Source organism: Python bivittatus, unplaced genomic scaffold, assembly GCF_059951505.1.
Source record: "Python bivittatus isolate LINGU-HERP-01145 unplaced genomic scaffold, Pbiv_v1 ctg000330_np1212, whole genome shotgun sequence".
Lineage (NCBI taxonomy): Eukaryota > Metazoa > Chordata > Lepidosauria > Squamata > Pythonidae > Python > Python bivittatus.
In genome coordinates, this window is record NW_028277058.1 from 41,918,695 (window position 1) to 41,939,282 (window position 20,588).

The 20,588-nt window shown below is 38.7% G+C and overlaps 1 protein-coding gene across 2 annotated transcripts in view; it reads right to left on the reverse strand.

Moving 5' to 3' along the window:
* POLR3B (RNA polymerase III subunit B) overlaps positions 1–19,565 on the reverse strand; it is a 69,244-nt gene extending 49,679 nt beyond the window's left edge. For both annotated transcript variants that reach the window (XM_007430384.4, XM_088141094.1), the window contains exons 1-11: positions 19,457–19,565; positions 17,935–17,967; positions 17,011–17,067; positions 16,856–16,920; positions 16,400–16,475; positions 15,914–16,014; positions 11,723–11,814; positions 9,637–9,754; positions 8,034–8,142; positions 2,034–2,156; positions 477–593 (exon numbers count right to left, since the gene is read on the reverse strand). In XM_007430384.4, the coding sequence (XP_007430446.1) occupies positions 477–593; positions 2,034–2,156; positions 8,034–8,142; positions 9,637–9,754; positions 11,723–11,814; positions 15,914–16,014; positions 16,400–16,475; positions 16,856–16,920; positions 17,011–17,067; positions 17,935–17,967; positions 19,457–19,522 (957 nt within the window). In that variant the 5' untranslated portion in view covers positions 19,523–19,565. The remainder of the gene's footprint in view (positions 1–476; positions 594–2,033; positions 2,157–8,033; positions 8,143–9,636; positions 9,755–11,722; positions 11,815–15,913; positions 16,015–16,399; positions 16,476–16,855; positions 16,921–17,010; positions 17,068–17,934; positions 17,968–19,456) is intronic.
* Positions 19,566–20,588: the final 1,023 nt, after the last annotated feature.

Sequence of the window (20,588 nt, forward strand, 5' to 3'; positions counted from 1 at the left end):
ATACTTGGATTTCTCTCTCAGATTATGTACAGCTCTCTCAAAAATTCTGAATGAAACTACCTTATGTCCCACCCAGGATCAACAATCTATTTTGCAGGATAGACTGCAAATTCGTCTGAATAGGCATGTATACCTGCTGCATGCAACAATCTATAAATGAAGACACCAATTAATACCGGCATTAAATGAATAATATAATAAATTACATTAATAGTATTGAAACCTGTTACTCCTGTTTAAAAGGATATACAAGGAACCATTGATTACTTTTTTCTGTGTTGATTTATAGTTGTCCTTATAAACGGCCTTGAGTTTTATGAAGTAGGGTGGTATATAAATGTATATATAAACTATCACTAGAACCTATCAATAAACATTGAGCAGCAGTTCTTCCTGAATTCCATTTCATCTATCATTCCCTAGGCATTCCTGCAAAGTTGGGAGAGTATCCTGTAGTTTAAGAACAAATAACTTACCAGCACATGAGCAAGAATAGTTGTTGCCAACAACTCTCTTGCTTCTTCCATCTTGGTTTTCTTGGGACCTCCCCACATTCGCTGCCTTCGGACTTTATTTCCCAAATATTTCAATGCCTGTGAAGTGAAAAGATTGTGTGCTGAAAATTGTGATTATCGTCATTGTGTACATATCATGAATCATTTTCCATGTACTTTTTCCCCTCAGGGAAGTTCAGTATTGAGGTGTTTTATTTTAGAAGGAAGCCAACGAACTACAACATAGTTGTTTTAAAAATAAAACCAGAGAGACAGATAAGATTATTTTAAACAGATGATTGGTAGAAATTGCTGAGCAGCAACAATTATTCTGTTACACTATGTTATTTTAAATTAATCCCTTACAACTAAGGAAATATATCACCTAGCTTGATGTTAACACTGCATGGATAAGCACCTCTTTTTCTAGCTATGACACTTCAGTGATTACTGCAGTAGATGGCTGCTGTTTAAAAAGGTTCAGCATTTTCTGTTGATTGTATTGGATCCTTCTGCTATTAAAAAATTGGAATGTGAACAGGTTAAAATAATTGCAATCTGATATATAAGGCAACATCTTCAGTTTATGTATAGAATATCTGTTTTTATTTTGTCTGATTTCATTTCAGTAAATCTGTTAAGAGTCCCATTCATGTGGTCAAAATACTGTATATGAACAAAGCTTTTCTTACCTATCAAAGTAATTTCAGCCAGCGGATGGGACAAATGCTTCAGTAATTATGTAATGTGCCATTTCAGATTGCGGATGGGATATTTTAAAATACTACTCCCTCCCCACATTCATATGATACAAGTTTAATATATTATACATCTGCCTATCCCAAGTCCTTGGGAAGGACTTGATAGGTGGATAAAAATGCCAAATCCAGTTTAAACAACTGGCTGACTGTGCAGCCAACAACATCTTTAACACCAACCCTCGGTGAGGCACTATCTTGATGTGGTTGCGAGGCTTGCATGCTCCAAGGAGAATGAGAGCTGTGCCAGAGGTTCAACCACACTAGACAGGTCTCATCAGAGGAGACAGATGAAGAGTGTCTCTCCCATAAACAATATGGTGAGATATAATTTACAGAAACCCATATCAGATTGGTTGTCACCCGGGTCAACAAGGACCACGCTACGTGTTCTAGTTCCTGGACATCTAGTGACAAATGGGCTACAGGACTCAGGACTGTTGGCTGAGCAACCAGGCCCAGCAGCTGCCTTTAACCTTATAGTTGTTGTAGTTGTAGTTGTTGTTGTTGTTGTTGTTATTATTATAGAACAATAGAATGTATAAACCCTATTTGCCATCTAGTGGAGCGATCCAGTTTTATTACTTCAACCCTTCCAATCAATTCTCAGATACAGGCTTTTTGACATGGACTTACTCTCCTGACCTAATTAAGCAAAGAGGGTTGACAGGTAAAAGATCTACTGATGCATCTTCTGTGCTACCTATTATTTTTTAAAGGGAAAAAAAATAACCATTCTCATTACAAATGCACTATAGATGGATGCTTGAATGTCACACACCTGCATCTGTGTGAAAATCTGAGCTTTTTGGCATTCCTCCAAGCTGGGGCCAAATGCAGCCATCACATGCTCCTCTGTTCCAATCATCTGCACAATCTCTTGGTCACTCTCAACACCCATGGCCTATAAAGAGGGAGGAAGAAAAATAAAAGGTAGAAAAGGGGAGAAAGAATGTTGGCTTTGTGTTAACTCGCTGACATTTGCTTATGCTAATTTGGTATTGTAGTCAGTATACTCTTAAGCAAAAGCGAGTTCTCTCAGAAATAGGGCCATCTGGCATTGGCAGCAGCACATACTCAACAATCAAAAGGAAATCTTGATAAGCAGCACCGAAAGCAGGAAAGATGAATGACGGGACAGTACATTTTTGCTAGAAAGATATTGGCTGATCGTTAAAAGAAGAAACATAGTATACTTTCTTAATAAATAGTAACTGACAAATGCAACAGAATAAGCCAGCTGAAGAACTACAGGAATTGGGGCTTGTATATACAGAATCCAGTAAAGTTCTATAAATTTATTACTGATCAAGTCTGCAGTATGTAACTTCCTTTCTCAGGAGTAGCTCAGTTAAGGTGGTGTTACTGAAGCTTACCAAATCCTGCTTCTGAGCACTGCTGCATAAGGAAGAGGAACCTGGATTGTTAATGCGGCACTGTGCAGTGTGCATGGCATACCAACACCATTGGGGCACTTAGCAAGCATAGACCTGGCCCCAATAAAGAATGCAGGATACACATGGGAAGGCACAAAAAAAGAAAACAAAAACCAGAAACATTTAAAAACATTCCACAGTATGGTGGGGAATTAAGATAGCAGCTATAACCTGCCCCCTTTACTACAACTTGCCATGTTTATGTACAGGAGTTTATGTACATGTAATGGAGCCAGCTCTACCTCTTTACGATGCAACATTACTGAGTGCTGGTAATGAGCCAACTCTTATAAAAATAGAAGATTAGGATTTCACACAGAATGCTACTCTTAGAATCACGCTATTTTATTTTTTCCCACAAGTTAATAAGCACCTGATTATATTTTCTACTGAAAAAAAGGCTTAATAAATTACAAATAAGCTTTTCAGGTGTTAAGGAAGCAATCTACCCAATCCCTCTATAAATAAAGTGCTTCAGAGCAACAGACAGCAGTGCAGGCCTTTGTGACTTATGGATAATATTAAAGCTTCTGGTTTCACTATTTGCTTGGAATTCTGCCATATCAAAAATGCATATCGAAAACACAACAGAAGTTGGGATTCAATAACATTGAAGGGCTCTAAATTTTTTTGGAACTGCACAACTAAGAGCCCCTCTTGTATGCAGCATTGGCTTCAAATAGTAACGCAAGAAAGGGGCTTTCTTGGTGGCACTGGACTATGTGGAATTGCCTACCTCAAGATGTTAGCTGATTTCTTTATTTCTCTTTAAAAAGCTGTTTGATTCTGCTGTTGTTTCTTTTACAGGTTGTTAGTCTTTACTTTTAGTTTGTTGCCACCACATGGGCTAGGAGGTAGTAGCCTCCAGCATGTGAATACTTCTGAGCTGTACTTCTCTTTTCCTGCAGGCTCATATTTGGATATCTCAAAAGCCGCTGAAAGACGAGTTGCTACTGACTACGTGGACTAGATTTCAGGATTTGGAAAATATTTATTTATCTATTTCTCAGCAGGATGCAGTAAAAAGTTAAAATATTGATAACATTTACAATCATGATTAAAGCAAACACCTAAAATAAGAAAAAGGGTTAAAATTAAATATTACAACTCTTTTGTCAAATGCTGTACCAAAAGATTTATTTGGAAGGCCCTTTTAATAGCTAATAAAATCATCAGCTCAACCTTAAAAAAACTAAGATCATGGCATCTGGGCCCATCAATTCCTGGTAAATAGAAGGGGTAGAAATGGAAGCAGTAACAGACTTCATTTATTTGGGCTCCAAGATCACCGCAGACAGAGACTGCAGCCATGAAATTAAAAGACACTTGCTCCTTGGGAGGGAAGCTATGGCAAACCTAGATAGCATATTAAAAAGCAGAGACATCACCTTGCTGACAAAGATCCGCATAGTCAAAGCTATGGTTTTTCCAGTAGTAATGTATGGCTGTGAGAGCTGGACCATAAAGAAGGCTGAACACCGAAGAATTGATGCCTTTGAACTGTGGTGCTGGAGAAGACTCTTAAGTGTCCCCTGGACTGCTAGGAGGCCAAACCAGTCAATCTTAAAGGAAATCAACCCTGATTGCTCATTGGAAGGATTGATAATGAAGCTCAAGCTTAGATACTTTGGTCACCTAATGCGAAGAGAGGACTCTTTGGAAAAGACCCTGATGCTGGGAAAGATTGAAGGCAAAAGGAGAAGAGGACGGCAGAGGATGAGATGGTTAGATAGCATCACTGAAGCAATGAGCAAGAAACTGAGCAAACTCAGGGAGGCAGTGAAGGACAGGAAGGCCTGGTGCAATATGGTTCATGGGGTCACGAAGAGTCGGACACGACTGAACAACTGAACAACAACAAAAAACATTAGCTACTCAACTTTGCAGGGAGGACATTCCAAAAAGCTGGGGCAGCAACAGAGAAAAAGATCCTTCTCTAGTAAACTTGCAGGAACTGCCAGTGAATCTGCTCAGATATTCTCAGTAAGAATGGAGGTTCACGTATGAGGCATTCTCTTAAACTACCAGAATTTAAGCTGTATAAGGCTTTAAAAGTAATGACCAGCACTTTGTATTTTGCCCAGGACAAATTAGTAGCCGCTACAGCGCTTTAAACACAAATGTAATGTGATCACTTCACGTTCTTCCCAAGATCAACCTGACTCCTATACTGAATTTTGTTTCAACTGAAGTTCCCAGACTAGATACAAAGGGAGCTCCACATGAAGTGCATTGCTATAGAGAAGACTGGAGGTTAGATTATCAGTTTTCAGAAAGGGATACAGTTGGTTGATCAACTGAAGTGTTAAAAGGTGCTCCTGTCCATTTCCTTAGCCTGAGAAATTAGGGAGAGTTGCACCCAGAAGGCTGGAATGGCTGGCTGGGGAATTCTGGGAGTTGAAGTCCACATATCTTAAAAGTTGCTAAGTTGAGAAACACTGATTCAGAATAAGCAAATCTACACCACCGCCCCCACAATTATGGCTTCTTGCAACAAACATTTTGTCTGCATTCAATTTTAATTTGTTACCCCTCACCCAGCGCATTAGTAATTACAGACAGGCATTCAGAGGAGCTAGACCATTTCCTGTCACAGAGAAATAGATTTGGGTGTCATCCTGTTGATCTTCCCCAGCAGTGTTATTTAGAAAAGCATTGGCAACAGAATGGATTCCCAAGGGACGCCATACAATAGCTCCCATTTTGAGGAGCAGCTGTCTCCAAGCAACACCATCTGAAATTTACCTGTGAGATAGGAATGAAACCACCACAAAGCCATACATTCTATTCCCAATTCTCTCAGGCTATCCAGAAAAAATACTACCGAAAGCTGCTGAGAGGTTTAGAAGAAGCAACAGAAACACATTCCCATTATTGATCCCCAAAGATAATCCATCAAGCTGACCCAGGTAGCAGCAACTTTATAGCTTGTTCTAAAACCAGTCTGAAATGGGTCAAGATAATCTGCTCCTACCAGGACAGCCTGCAGCTGAGAACCCATCAATTCGATTCGGATGAATTGCTAGTGAACGTGGGTCAGAGCTGGTAACAAAAAGAAACCCCTCAATATGGAAAACTATGTTTATCTAGTCCCCAACAAACTGACAGAGTATTAGTGAATATCTAGTATGGGAGAGAATACTTCCAATTATGTTCAAAGAATTTCTAAGAGCTATGAATATGTACTACAATTCTTTAAAAAAAAATCTATATGTTAGGTGTCAGGTAACTACTTTGAGAAAATTACTTTATCATACATGATTTCATCCTTATTCGTATCTCATACTCATCCAAGCAAGATGAAGACTGTTGCCAACAAATTTTCCAAAAGAGCTCAGGATTGTTTGGGGTTTTATGAGTACAAGTAACCTGTTTTTACACAAGTACTCAGATATAGATAGATAGACAGACAGACAGATATCTGTTTGCAAATCACCATATATGAAGTACTACTATCTAAAGTAGTCGCTAATTCACATATGATATAAACACCCAACAGCAACATTTATTTTAAATTATTCCTGAAGGAAGGTAATGACAGTCAATTTCTTGGCAAATGTTTTGCAAGTCAAATCCAAAGCATGATAGTATAACCAAGATTGTATTATTGTAATGCACCATTTGAACTCTACAAAGTCAACATGCTCTTATCTTAACCAATCTACTGCCCATACTACCTGCAGAATATCCATATTTAAAACGCTATCCATACAGACAGGATTACAGGCAGTAATAGTATAAATTACCCTCTAAACATATACACTACTCTAAGAAACATTTGCTTTCATGAAAAATATATTGTTGCATGTGGCACAAAGATAAAATTTAAATTCATAATCACTAACACACAAAGTAGATAATACAGCATAAGCTTTCAGAACATTGGATGCCCTTCTCTGATGTATGTGAAGAAATATATTGCTCAAGACCTGGCAAAATTATTGGGATATTTTTTTCTTATGAGGACATAAATTTTGTGCTGTCAAAACCAAAAAACACATAAAGTCTTAATCCCTAAAGATAACTTTTCAGAGCTGCTCCACACTCCAACCCATTTTTTGGTTGTTGTACTATGATCAAGCACTGCCCTCTTCTGGCAATGCTTTTCAGATCTATTTAGAGCTCTGTTTTCCAGTGTGATTCCCTGATGAGTTGGCTGCTGTCTGGGGAAGATGGGAGTTGTAATCCAACACATCTAAGGGATATAAGACTACGGAAAGCTTTTTTAGGTTACTGTCTTGCAGAATTCCCAAGGTACAATAAATGAACTTAAGATGGACCCAATTTGGCCAGCAGCTGCTCCACAAGGAAAGATGTCAATTTAATCAAGAGACTATCTTAAAAATATCTACAAAAATATTCATTTTCTTTGAAACATTCATTTCTGTATATATTTTCTTTCAGAAGGTACACTTCTAGGCACATGTTAGCATATTTTGAGCTGAGAACAGTATTAAAACTCTCTCAGAAATAGTTAATAACACATTTTCAATCAATTCAAAAATCTGGTCAGTCTGTACCAGCACTGGCAACATCCGACATCCTCAAGCATTGTTACTTCCTCAGTCACAAATAGGCAACCTTTTTTGGTCTGGAACTATATCTGGAGTTTTGAGAACTTGTGATTATCACATTCACAAAATTGCTGTCATAGGAGACTTAACTGTTCACAAAATGGATGCTAAGTGGGCCTGGCAAGGTACAAACACCCATGTAGCAGAAAGCAAATAGGCTCCACTCATCCCCAGTGCTCCCCACCACCTTTTTGGGACTGCAAATAGATCTGATGTTAGAGGTGGATCCTTTGCCTCTAGTAAGTCAACTTTTTATTTAGTCACATAGGCAAGCAACAAGGAAGGTATCACAGGGTACCATGTTTCCCAGTCCTGTGCTACATCCTTTTATACTTTTTTTCCTCCTTTCTCACTCCCATCTTTTCCATCGACCCAAGACATTTTCTCCTTCAGTTCTCCCTTTGCTCTCCTCTTATAAAGAGACAAAGCAGACGATAATATGAACATTTGGACAATGTCCAAATACAACCCAAGTGTTCAAAACCAATGAATAAAAGCATGTTTACAACCTCTACAATATGGAGCACATTGCTAGGACAGCCTTTCCCATCCTGGCATTCTCCAGATATTTTCCGAGAATTGCAGTCAGAATACATTTTAAAAAGTATTTGGTTGGGAAAGGCTGGATAAAAAACAGCAGACCCAAACAAAATCAGTGGACTTATACACTCAAGAGCCAAACTTCTCACATTGTTTCAAATATTTTTTTTCAAACTTCTGAAGTTCTTTTATGAGCAATATTTTTATTATGGTGTTTGTTCTTAAAAATACCTTAAAGATTATTGCTATAGGGATGTCTTCTGAAAGGGTGTTATGCTTCAGATAAAACCTTCCTTGCTTCACAGTTATATTTGTTCTGCTCTTCTTTTCATGTGTAGAGCTAGGAATTTGTTAAAAAAAAGGAATATGCCATTAATATTTATACTTTTTATTTAGAGAGAGGAAAAAAAATCTCAAGACTTCTTGTGTATTTGGATTTCATAGCTCCAAAATATGCTGCTGTTAAACATTGAAAACAAACTATTGTACCAACCATTTCTCTATTTTTGGCTGTGCTGAGTGAGGAGGAGACCCAGACAGAGACAGGCTTTGCTGACTATAACTGCCAGGCCAGGAATAGCCAGAAAGATTGATGGGCAGCAGGAAAAGCCATAGTGAGCTGCCAGTCAATGGGAGTGAGAGACTAGCCACTGGTTAGCCAGAGAGGGAAGCCAAGCAACAGAAGCTGCTGGCAGAGTATGTGCGTAAGTTGGATTTGGAGACTGAGACAATCATACCAGAGGTTGGATGATGGAGGAGACTGGACTTAGTTGGTTGAAACATGAAAGAGAATAGTGATGAAGAAGAGGAAGAGTGGATGAGGGACAGAAATAGTGGATCGAGTGGTACCAGCAGAATTGAAAGAAATGTGAGTAAATGCTAAATGGGAGGTTGGAGGATGAAACTTGACACAAAGGACGTTGAGGATTATCAGGAGATCTGGGAAGATAATGGGGGAAGAGCTAGGGACCCTGGGGGGCTGTTAGAAAAGGAGAACAATCAGAAGAAAGTGGGACAGGCAACTAGAATCTGGTTTGCCATCTTCCTGCTTGGATAATGCTCTGAAGAAAGAATGCCATTTTGGAGGATAGGAAACAGCAGCAGGGGGAATCTTCATGACAGAGGAGAGATTTAAAGTGAACTCCTTCAGTCCTGCTCTGATACTCCATCTGATACAACCTAGTCGGCTAGTAATTAGTTTTCAACTATTATTAGATTTGAGGGAGAAATTAATTATCTAGGGCCGTTAAAAGCACATGAGCCAGGGAGCTAAGGGGCATTGGCCTACAAAAACCAAGGCACTCTGAAAAGAAGTTGTAGCCATTTTAGAGAAGACTAATAACCCACACATATCTACGTCCTTAAATGTTATTGTTACATATTCCCCTCCCAGCTATTCTTCCACCTTCCTTTCTTTTATCATTCAGTTAATTCAGGATCTATCCAACATCAATAAGCTTTTCCTTGATTTTGTTCCCCTTGCATCTGCAAGAGAGTAAGCCATGCACACCCACTAAAAACCAATCAAATATACAGCTAGAAGAACCAGGGCAATAAATAAATACCTGTGACATGTACCCTACAGATCTGCCATTAGCAACACTTAAGCCACTTCCCAACAATGGCATGGAGAGGCTCTTTTGAACATGACACTTTCCAATAAGTTTATGACAGGGTATTGCGTTGGGAAGTGGATGTGGTATTTGAAAGGAAAAAAACAAGGAAAAAAGAACTCCCCCCCTCAACATGTCCAGGTTCTTGAATAATCCTAAAACAGCTTTCTGAATCCCAGCCAGGCTTAACATAAGAGACAGTTATTCAGCAATTTTTTTACCTGGTAACCGATGCACCAACTGTTCCTTTTCTGTCAGCTTCCACTATTATTCGGTTTTTTGATAACTGCTCTTGAATAAGAATTACCTTTTCCACCCCTTTGACAATGAAGTAGCCACCTACCAAATGGAAGATGTTTATTCAGTTACTGAAATCTAACGAATAAGATTTGTATAATTTTGAAATATGTATTTGGAATTTCCTGCACCCTCAGTAATATAAGATAATAAATCCCTGGATAAGTGGATGTGAGATCATCCATCACCATGGGGTGAGGTATCATCAGTGATACTCAGTTATATATCTCTGCCCCGGCAAACTAAGTGATGCGGTTGACATCTTGTCCCGGTGCCTGGAGTGTGTAGGGGTTTGGATGGGGAACAACAGACTTCAGCTGAACCCTGGCAAGACTGAGTGGCTCTGGGTTTTTGGGCCTTCTGGTTCTGGGACTTTACCAACTTTGGTACTGGATGGGGTGGCACTGCCCCAGATAGACCCAGTGCACAATCCTTCTAGAATCTAGGGGTCCTTCTAGATTCACAATTCCTGCTCAAGGAGCAGGTGGCAATCGTGGCTAGAAGGTCTTTGCAAAGCTTCGTGTTATGTACTAGTTGCACCCCTTCCTGGACCATGAGACTCTACTCATGGTCACTCACAGCCTGGTCACCTCCAGAATGGATTACTGTAACGTGCTCTAAACGGGGCTGCCCTTGAAGAGCATTCAGAAGCTTTAGCTGGTACAAAATGTGGCTGTGCAGAGAGTTATGTGTGCCCCTAGCAGGGTATACATTACACCTCTGTTCCACGAGCTGCATTGGTTGCCAGTTTGCTTCCAGGAGCAATTCAAGGTGCTGGCTTTGACCTTTAAAGTCCTACATGGCATGGGACCAGGTTATTTGAGGGACCGCCTCTTCCTGATTACCTCTACCCATCCCACCAGGTCAGGCAGGAGGGGTATGCTGCGGGTTCCATCTCCAAAGGAGCTCCATCTGGCAGGACCCAGGTGGTGTGCCTTTTCTGCTGTGGCTCCCATCCTCTGGAACATCATTCCCCGCCCCCCCCCCCGGTAAGGTTAGCCCCATCTCTGTTAGCCTTCCAGAAGGCCCTTAAAACTTGTTTTTTTCACCAGTGTTGGGGATCCCAGGGAGAGCCTGCAAGGTGGCTGTATGAGATTAAGTGATGTTTGTTCTCCCACTTTCTTGGGCTTTATCTTTTTATTTTATCTGTTTACTTTATCTGTTTATTTTATTTATTTTTATTGTTTTTAGATTGTTATGGAGTTTTAACAGTTGTGGTGTTGTACACCACCCAGAGTCATGTGTTTGTGAGATAGGCAGCTATATAAATATGCTAAATAAATGAATATAAATAAATAAATAAACCCCAGCAAATTTAAGGAATACTAGGGAGCTGAATACAAGCAAATCACATAAAATATAGCTACCAACGATGCTGCTCTATTCCTGAATGGGAGACTCAGTAATTGTTTTGATTACTGCAGCTTTGAATTGGAAAATCTCAGATTCCACAATAATTCATGCGTTGCAAGATCTTACTAAGTACAGTGGTACCTCGGGATACGAATGCCTCTACTAACGAACTTTTTGGGTTACGACCAGCTCCGGCCGCAAAAATTTACCTTGATGTGCGAACTCCGCCTTGGGGTACGGTCATTTTTCTGCCCTGACACGTGGTCCGCGGCCATTTTTCCGCCCCTGACACGTGGTTCGTGGCCATTTTTCCGCCCCTGACATGTGGTCCACGGCCATTTTCCCGCCATGCGGCGCCCAGCCATTTTCCCACCCCTGACGCGTGGTCCGCGGACGCCAGAACGGATTAACGGTAATTACATTGAACCTTATGGAAAAATTTGCTTCAGGGTGCGACCAAATTCGGAGGGCGGAACAGATTAACTGGATTTACATTGAACCCTATGGGGAAATTTGCGTCGGGTTACGACCAACTCGGGATACGCCCAGAGTCACGGAACGGATTAAGTTCGTATCCCGAGGTACCACTGTACTATGTTAAAAGGAATCAATGCATAACCAAAAACAGCAAAGAATGTTAGAAAACCAGTTTGGAACCTGGATCTAAAGGACATTCATTAAGCTTTGCAAATTCTGCTGGAGTCTTCCCAGTGAGAACACAATTGGAACTGCGCAACATTATTGGCATCCTGTAAGGAAAAAAAAATAGTATCAGATTAATGGTTTATCAACCTGTCTTTCAGACAGGTTACCCAAATACCACTGGAAAAATAGTAAGCCAGTGAATAATTGTGACAGCCACTCTCTTTTTTCGTAGTTTCAGATAATACTCAATACCTTTGTATTTGTATTTGAACAGAGAAATCCTTTATTTCATTGACAAGGCAAAGTGCTATCATAGACAGACTGATTATGACTAGGATTATGCTAACACTATTTATGTTAGCGGGCAGCCAATCATACAATGCAGAAAGAGGCAATTTTATTGATCTTTTACCTGCCAAATCAGTTTATAAGACCTTTTGGACTGTTATAAATTTAGTTCTTATAACAAGTAGGCCTTAAGAGATATATAACCAGGAAACCAAATAATGAGATATGAATGATTGGAAAATTTGGTACATGGAAATATTCTTCATATCCCACCCTTGCAGCTTTCTATATTTCACATCTGCTTACAAAGAATGGTCAAAATATACAGATGACCTATTTTTAATTAGAAACTCAAACTGATTATGCATCGATGCAGTGAATATAGGCAAATATTTGAAATACAGGAATTTCTTTAGCCAAATAAGCAAAGATCAAGCATGGTTTCTGTTTGGCTGTAATCCCAGCATCAGTGATACAGAAAATTACCACATCACAAAACCTGAATTAACTTGCTAGCGTAAGTGCTGGAGCTCCTTTATAGTTACAGGCGTTTCCATAGCATTGCCACAATCATGCCGTGTGCCAACATGGCATCACATGGCAAAGTTGGCTTAAGCAATTCTAAGTGTTTCTCACTTCCCACTCTCCGTGTTCAAAAAATAATTATTTGTGCATTTAAAAAAAAAATTGTTAGTTTTCTTACGCATAAAATCCTTTTTGGAATTGGTATCTTCATCTTAAATGCTATCTTTGCAATTCAGTTCAGATACTTAGCTTCCAACTATGTCTCCTGAGACAGCAATGGTTACTTATTTGCTAGAGTTAAATAGCTTAATATGTCAATCATCTTAGAATGGCAATATAATTACAGGTAGTCCTCGTTTAGTCACCACAATTGGGGCTGGCAACTCAGTCATTAAGTGAAGCGGTTGCTAAGTGAAATCATGACTGTGCTTATGATCTTACTTCAGCTTTCCTTTGCTTTACAGACCCTCAAAGATCATAAATGCAAGGATTAGTTGCAAAGTTACTTCTTCATCACTGTCGTAACTGTGAATGGTCGTTAAACAAGTCATTTGCTAAACAGGACTACCTGTAACCTAATTCCTGAGTTTCTAATTCAGAAGGTTCATTCATTTGGTACAGAGAAACCAAATTATGCATGTGCAACTCTGGCACCAATATCCCAAAGGCACAAAGTAAAAAAAGTAAAAAGAACTGTCTTCATATGGAATTTAAAAAATCTATTGTTACACACGCCCAGCTGTATAAGTACCTAACCTAATTTCCTGAAATGAAAATATGAAAGAAAATGCAGGTGGTGTGAAGGAAATCAAGAGTAACCATTTTAAAGAAGATAAAACTAAATTGTAGTAATGTTACATGATAAATTGATATTAACAGAACCAACTTTGCAGGAAAGATTTTAATTGCATTTCTATATCTAACTACCTACCCATCAATTCACACAAGCTTGAGATCCAAAAGGGCCAATCAGATCAGAGATTCTACTCACGGTGAAGCTTTTAAATTTTGTTTTTATTTGTTTTTGCTCTCCACTGATGCCAGTGCCTACCAGACAGGAATATGATCTCCAGCTTGAGAGTTATTCCTCTAAAAGACTACTGCAACCAAACCACATGATCCAAAAGTACTATGCACAAGATATGTAAGTTGGGTTGCACAGTCAACAGTCATCACTGTCTTTCAACCCCCCATAGCAGATGGACATGGGGATTTTGTCACCTGCCTACTAGGAATAAGACTCAACAAAAAATAAGGGTCTAAGCTGGTTTTTGTTGTGCCTGATTTCCTGATTGCATTAAGGTGGCTGTTGGCTGCAAAAGAAAGGACTGGTGCTGCTGCTGCTTAATTACATGAATAGAATTCATTAGCATTACAAAAGCAAAATGAAAGATGTTGACCATCACTCATTGCTAGTATTTTGCCAGTACAGTATCAGCATTTAAATGCACTAGCAGCTCATCAACAAAACACAACAGTCAACACACTATGTGCAAACCAGCAACCAAACTGACATAAAGTCTTTTTAGTTTTTAAATATGCCTTGAAGCTTAACAAGACCAAAGAACAAAGATAGTCTTCTTGGACTTTTAAAATGCATAAGGTCCACATCAATAGTATAAGAGTCCACCAAAATCAGCTTAGAGAAGTCTTTTTGAACAGACAATATATTGGCCCATACTGGCAGTTTATAAATCTACAGCTCCCAGTATCACCAAAATTTGTGTGAGAAATATGCACACATCTTTCATTTGCCTGCTTTCTTCAGCATGCCACATTTATTTATTTAACATATTTTAATGCAAATCAACCCATACAAAATCTAACTTCCTTATAGCAAAGAAACTCTTTTTAAAAAGTATCTTAACTTCCAGGCCCGTGGACATTTCTCTCTTCATCTGGTGTTCAGACTGTAATGTACTAGCCACAATACTACAAATTCTGTGTGTGGTCTGCAGCCTCAGTCAAGTGGACTGTATCAGACCCACTTGGGTTGCTGCCTGGGGCTCAGCAACAGCACTGTTCATGAAGGTGTGTGGGCTACCTTTGGATAAGTGGTGGCTGAATCCCACTGCAACTAGGCTTATGTAGAAACTAATAGGGAGACATGTGGTAGGCACTGGGGATTCCATTTAGTGTGTGCAACTCAAGTGCTTCTGCAGAGACATCCATGTGAGTTACATGTCATTTTCCAACCAATGTCAATCAAGGGTTATTTCTGGAACTAGAGAAACAACTTAGTGAGCTATATAGGATCTCCTCCGTAAACTATGCATTTCTCAGGAGATGTGAGCCAAAGATCATTTCAGTATGACCTTTTTACATGAATCGGTGACTGGCTTGGAGTATGACTCAGGTTAGTTGGTGTCTAAGGGACATCACTCATTGATCACTACTGGCTATATTGGGTTGGTGAGCAGGCTACTGCCAGCAATCTGAAGGAAGAGGCAGGGAGGGTGTCGCTCTTAGTCCTTCTCAGGTAGCAGGTTGGGAAAGACCAACAAGGGGAAGTTCATTTTAACCATATGACCTGTCCTGGAGAACACCCTCTTGCTTGAAAGGATGTACTGCTGGACACATGTTATTAAGTCTGGCCAGATTCTGGCACTGATTGCCCTAAACAGGAGTGTGTCAATTATCTTGCCTTCCATGGATTCAGTAAGGTGTCACAGAATAGAATTTTCTGTCCTGCTAGCCATGTTAACAGGTGGTAATTTTCTTCTGACTAGCAACATATGATGCATGTTGCTTCAAGACAAGGTTAGCATGCTTGAGCCTGCCAAAAAGAAACTCTTCTGTGAATCTGTGCCCTGACTATTCGTACTGCTAAAGATGGAACTTTTGCTGGGCTTCCAAGCTCCTTCCTCCTGGAGATGATTTAGTCTCCCTTTCTCAACTTGAAACACTTCTGCAATCATGATATCCCTCTACCAGAAGTCAGGCTGCCAAGGATCTGCCATCTACAAGGTAACCAACTTCTAAAAAAACCCTGGCTCAGTACAACTGTTTCTGTGATTAGGGGTAGTCACAAAGAATAGCTCAAGCACAGAGACTGCCTTAGTCATGAATTTCTATTCCTGGGAGACCTACCTACCATTGCATACCTTGCCACATTCAAGCTACTATCTGAACACAGGTAGAAGGAATTCCATCAGGTAGGGTTATCCTGAGTGTTCTAATGTTAAGGTAGATTAAATTCAAAGGGCTGGACTAACATGTGCCTCCCCTTCAAACTGAGGTGAAAATGATCAGTCTTATAGCACTTGTCCATAAAAGCGCTGATTGCAATCTTGGTGCCTGTTCAGATCAAGGCCATCCACATTATCAAGTACAGTTTCTAACTATTTTCAAACTGTTATGTGTTAACTAATGATAATATTAGTTTCTTACCTGCCAACAGGTAATGCATTACGAATAATTCTTTGACTGCCTCGAGTATATTCAATGTCCACTGTAATTGGGGCAGAGTAAGTCATATCTCTCAAGCGACACTTAAAAAGAAAAAAAAAATTAAACATTCTATATGTGGAAGTCTTCAACACTCCTTCAAAGCTTCTCCCAGAGACTACCATATTTTTTTAATTGCTAGGATTTTATCTATAGCAATATAGATAGCATTAGAGTAAGCCATACTATTACAGTAAACTACAGTATTACAGTAGAGTTGGTTTAGTGGATTTCAGATGCAATGGTAAAAATCTGCACAAACATTATATGCATAAAAATTTGTTACATACATTATGGGTACTCTCATTCTACTTTAACAGACTACCCCCCCCCATTAGTCTATTAACTGAGAGCTTATTGTAAATTCAAACTCTAATTCACTAGTTCCCAAAAAAAATTAGAAGTGAAGTGCTGAATAGAAACAGATACCTCATGAGGAGAAACAGGTCTTGTTACATTGAAGCTTTCTTCAACATCTGGAGTACCCACATAGATATTGAGATATCTGCAAGGTAAGACCCAATAAAACATAATTACAAGTAGAATATGAACCAACTGCTAAATATGTAGTTCAGGTTTAATGTTATATTTCCATTTACTAAAACCAATTATGAATATTTAGAAAAATCAGACTAAATACTACAAATGATATTTCACTGCAAGAAAAAAGAAAGCTGAATTTTTTTTTATTAAATCTATCATCTGGAGGAAAACCATATTGCCACTTAATCCAGCTTAGCTAAATCAATTATATCATATGTTATTCTGCACATCTGCAGCACTTTGTATAAGATCCCACAGTGGATTTTCATGGATTAAACTAAAGCCTGCATGGAAGCTGAATCAAGTTATTCAAGTTACAACCAAAATAAAATTTAGGCTTACTTTAAATACCACATTGGGTCAGCATCACTTGTAATTTTTTCATTGGCTTTGGTTATTTTCTTTATCTGGAAATGAAAGAAGTTAAGGTTTACATAGCGTTGCAGGGTATGCTATATACTATAGGCTTTAATATTCAATGAAACAAAATAGCTTACCTCTACATTGATGAAATAATTGAATGAATCTATATGTTGCTTTACAAGTCCTTTTACCTAAAATAACGACAAAGGAGGATTCCCTTTAGTGAAGAAAAAAAAATAAACTAGAACTTTTGGACTGGTTAAATTTCAATACTTTGATGTTTTACTGGAAAGATTTCCATAATATCTTAAATTATTTAAAATATGAATTTGGTTTTGCATACAATAATTCAGCCATCCTGGCAGTGTGAACATTAGTTTCATAGCATAAATTATGAGATGTGCATGGATGTTTAGATCTATCATTTATAAGTGTGTGTGTGTATTAGGGTGCTTCATGTATCAGGTTTCTTGGTATACATTTAAAACATAAAAGATGAAGATAACATACATGTATAATAAAAAAAATTTTTTTTAAAGAAACTTGGATTGTATCTTCCAGAATCAGGGAGAACAGGCCTATAGTAACACTATTTGCTGAGGTACAATAGCATGAGAACACTATTACTCTCATTATTACAGGCCCAGCTTGTAATGAACTAGTTGACCCTTGAAATAAAGAGGATAGAATGGATCTTCCTTCTGAACCAGTAGATATTTTAAAATACAGATAAAGCTAATAATACAGACAAATAATACAAAACACAAGTAACTAAGCTACATTACTCCTGTTGGCTTTAATTATACTACCTTTCAGCCCACATAAACTCATTCTAATTTTAATTCCTAAATATACCTAAGAGGATAAAATTAAAAGGAAAAAAATGTAATATTACAAAAGTTACAATATTACAGAAGGAGTTAGTAGTTACATTAGTAGTCCAGATAAAGAAATAACAAAATGCACACCAGGAATATGCTATCTTAAATATATTTTCCCATTATTGTAGAGAATAACTGAGTAAAACCAGCAACTATATATAACTACTTTGTACTAACCTTCAGAAAAGCTGGAAGTAACCTCCATTTTTCCTGAAAACAAAAATACATCAAAAGAGTTAAAAGATGAGGAATAAATGTGCAAGAAAAATAGGTAACTTTTATTTTTTAAATGAACAGTTTTATAATTAAAACATACATACATACGTACATAAGATTGCAAGCTTAGCTAATTTATACTTTTATTTCTTATTCCACAGAATTTAAGAAGTACTGGACTTTCTAGCAGGTCTCTCATTTAGATTTTGATCAGATTTAGAATGCTGAACTAGAACTTTAGTAAGGTGGGTAGTGGTCTTCAAACCATGCTATTTTAGCAAGGTGGTTAAATCATGGCCTTCAAACCAATGTAAATATAAGAAGATCTTGTTCATACATAACAATTCATGATTTCTAAGAATTAGAGGTTATTGTGAATGAGCTAGCATGTTGGTGCCCAATTCTGGATTATTCCTAAATGGCTCCTGCTGTCAAATGGAAGGCTAAACAAAACACGAAAAATACCATGAACTGCAAACCAGAAGTTCTGACTTCTCTTAATAAGCTAAGATCAGAAACATAAAGACAAGCAGATGTGATTAAGCAACATATTGACTCATTCCAGTAAACCAGAATTCTTGGAAATGTTGGCTTACCTTGGCAAATGAACTTTCCCATTAGTTTCTTCCTTCATTGCTTCTATGAATGCCCCATGTTTTCCTAATTCACTCAGGATTAGCAAAGGTAACTGTTTCTGAAAAGTGGCTAGTAATCAATTTCAAACTATACTACTTAAGTTTTTTATTTTGGGAGGAATTTGTTAAGAAAGACCATGGGTAAAGTGCATGTGTGTGAGAGATGCATAGGCACCTAAAGGTACTGAAGTACCTATGAGCATCACTCTTCAGTGGTGAAACAAAGCTGCTCTGATCAAACATGAGACAGCAATACTGGCTGGAGCAACAGCTGCTTTGTCTGGGATTCCTCAAACTCCAACAAAGTCTAGGAAAGTCAAGTTTCCAGAACTTCTGACCTAAGATCTCTAGGAAAAGTAGGGGAGACAAAAGGTATTGGCTGGCAACCACACTTAAGGTCAAAAGCAGAGATGAATTAAATCTGCTGGTTTAGGAATATAGTATCATAGAGAAGGCACACTGATAGTAGCAAATCTACTAATCAACCCAAATAGATGACAATTCAATCCTTGGGTTTCTTGTCTTAGAAAGCTGAGAATTTTATCAAGGATAGCCCTGCTTGTTTGAAGACTGATTCCCCTTTTAATCACCAAGATGCCGAGAAGGAAAGAGGTCTAACCCCCTGTAAACTACCTACTCTATGCTTCACTTTGCAGAGTGACTAATGTGTCTCTTATATCCTCCAACAGTAAAAAGAGGGTCAGAAAACTGTTTAATCAGAAGCCGCTGAAGCTACATTTACTCCCTCTCTCTCCCTCTCTCTCTTTTGTTTTGTTTTCTCAGCGGGTTTAAAAAGCTTCAAGTTTCCACGAACGCTTTTTTGTTTTGGTTCCGCTGCTTTCACTCACCTCCACCGTATTTACCGGAGCCGCCGCTTGCTCGGGAGTAAAAGCCCCCAATTCTGCCGCATCCATGCTGCCGAACGGCCCCTTACAGACCCGGCGTTTACTGTGTACAGCGCATGCGTGTATCGTTGAAATATGTCCCCTACACAACTCGCGAGCTGAAAAGAGGTTCCGTTCAATGCGCTACTAAAGCACATCTGTCGTGAGAAAGTGAAAGCGCTTGATCAGAATTAGATGCCTGTTGCTGTCCGTGGGTGTAATTGAAGCTCCGTGGGTGTAATTGAAGCTCCGTGGGTGAAACTGTCTCATCAAGAGCAGAGCCCATTTACCGCATCTTAATCGTCCCAGCCCACTATTCTTTGGGATAGGATTGTAAAGCAATTAATAAATTAAACAGGTAAGTCAAAATCGTTAGAAACAGTGTTTTGTACAAAACATCCTTTAGAGCAATGTTTCTCAAACTTGGCAACTTTAAGATGTGTGAACTTCAACTCCCAGAATTCCCCAACCAGCATGGGAGTTGAAATCCATACATTTTAAAGTTGCCAAGTTTGAGAAACGCTACTTTAGAGTGTAAATGTATGTGCCAGCTCCATGTGACAGGCTTTATTTCATTGATATATATCCTATCTATAGACTTCCTTCAGAAGCGTAAGGTGTACCAACTAGATCATGTCTGAACTGCAAAGATTTGGAGAACTACCACCAGAGAGTTAAGCATTTTCTGTGTTTCCATGTGCTATCAGGTGGTTGCCTGGATTGTTGAAGCCTAGTTATATTGTGCCTGTAAGGTGTATAACCCTGTGAATATATATTATGAATATATGCCTGGTTGAAGAGAGAATGATTAGCCAAAGGCACCCAGGGATTGAGTTGCACGACGTCCTATACCTGTGGCATTTCTGCTGCATGGCATATAGTAGCAAATCCATCATCTTTAGAGTATCTGTAAGGTTCATTCATTGGTAAAGTTCTGCTTTTGTATCCATTTCATAAAGTTGTACATTTCTTTTACTACTATATAGATTAAAATGAAACTATTAAAATAGCTGGCATATTTATTTATAGGCCCATTCTAAACCCATTGAAATCATTAGTGTTGTGTATGGATGGAGTGTGGTCAGATTCAGACATC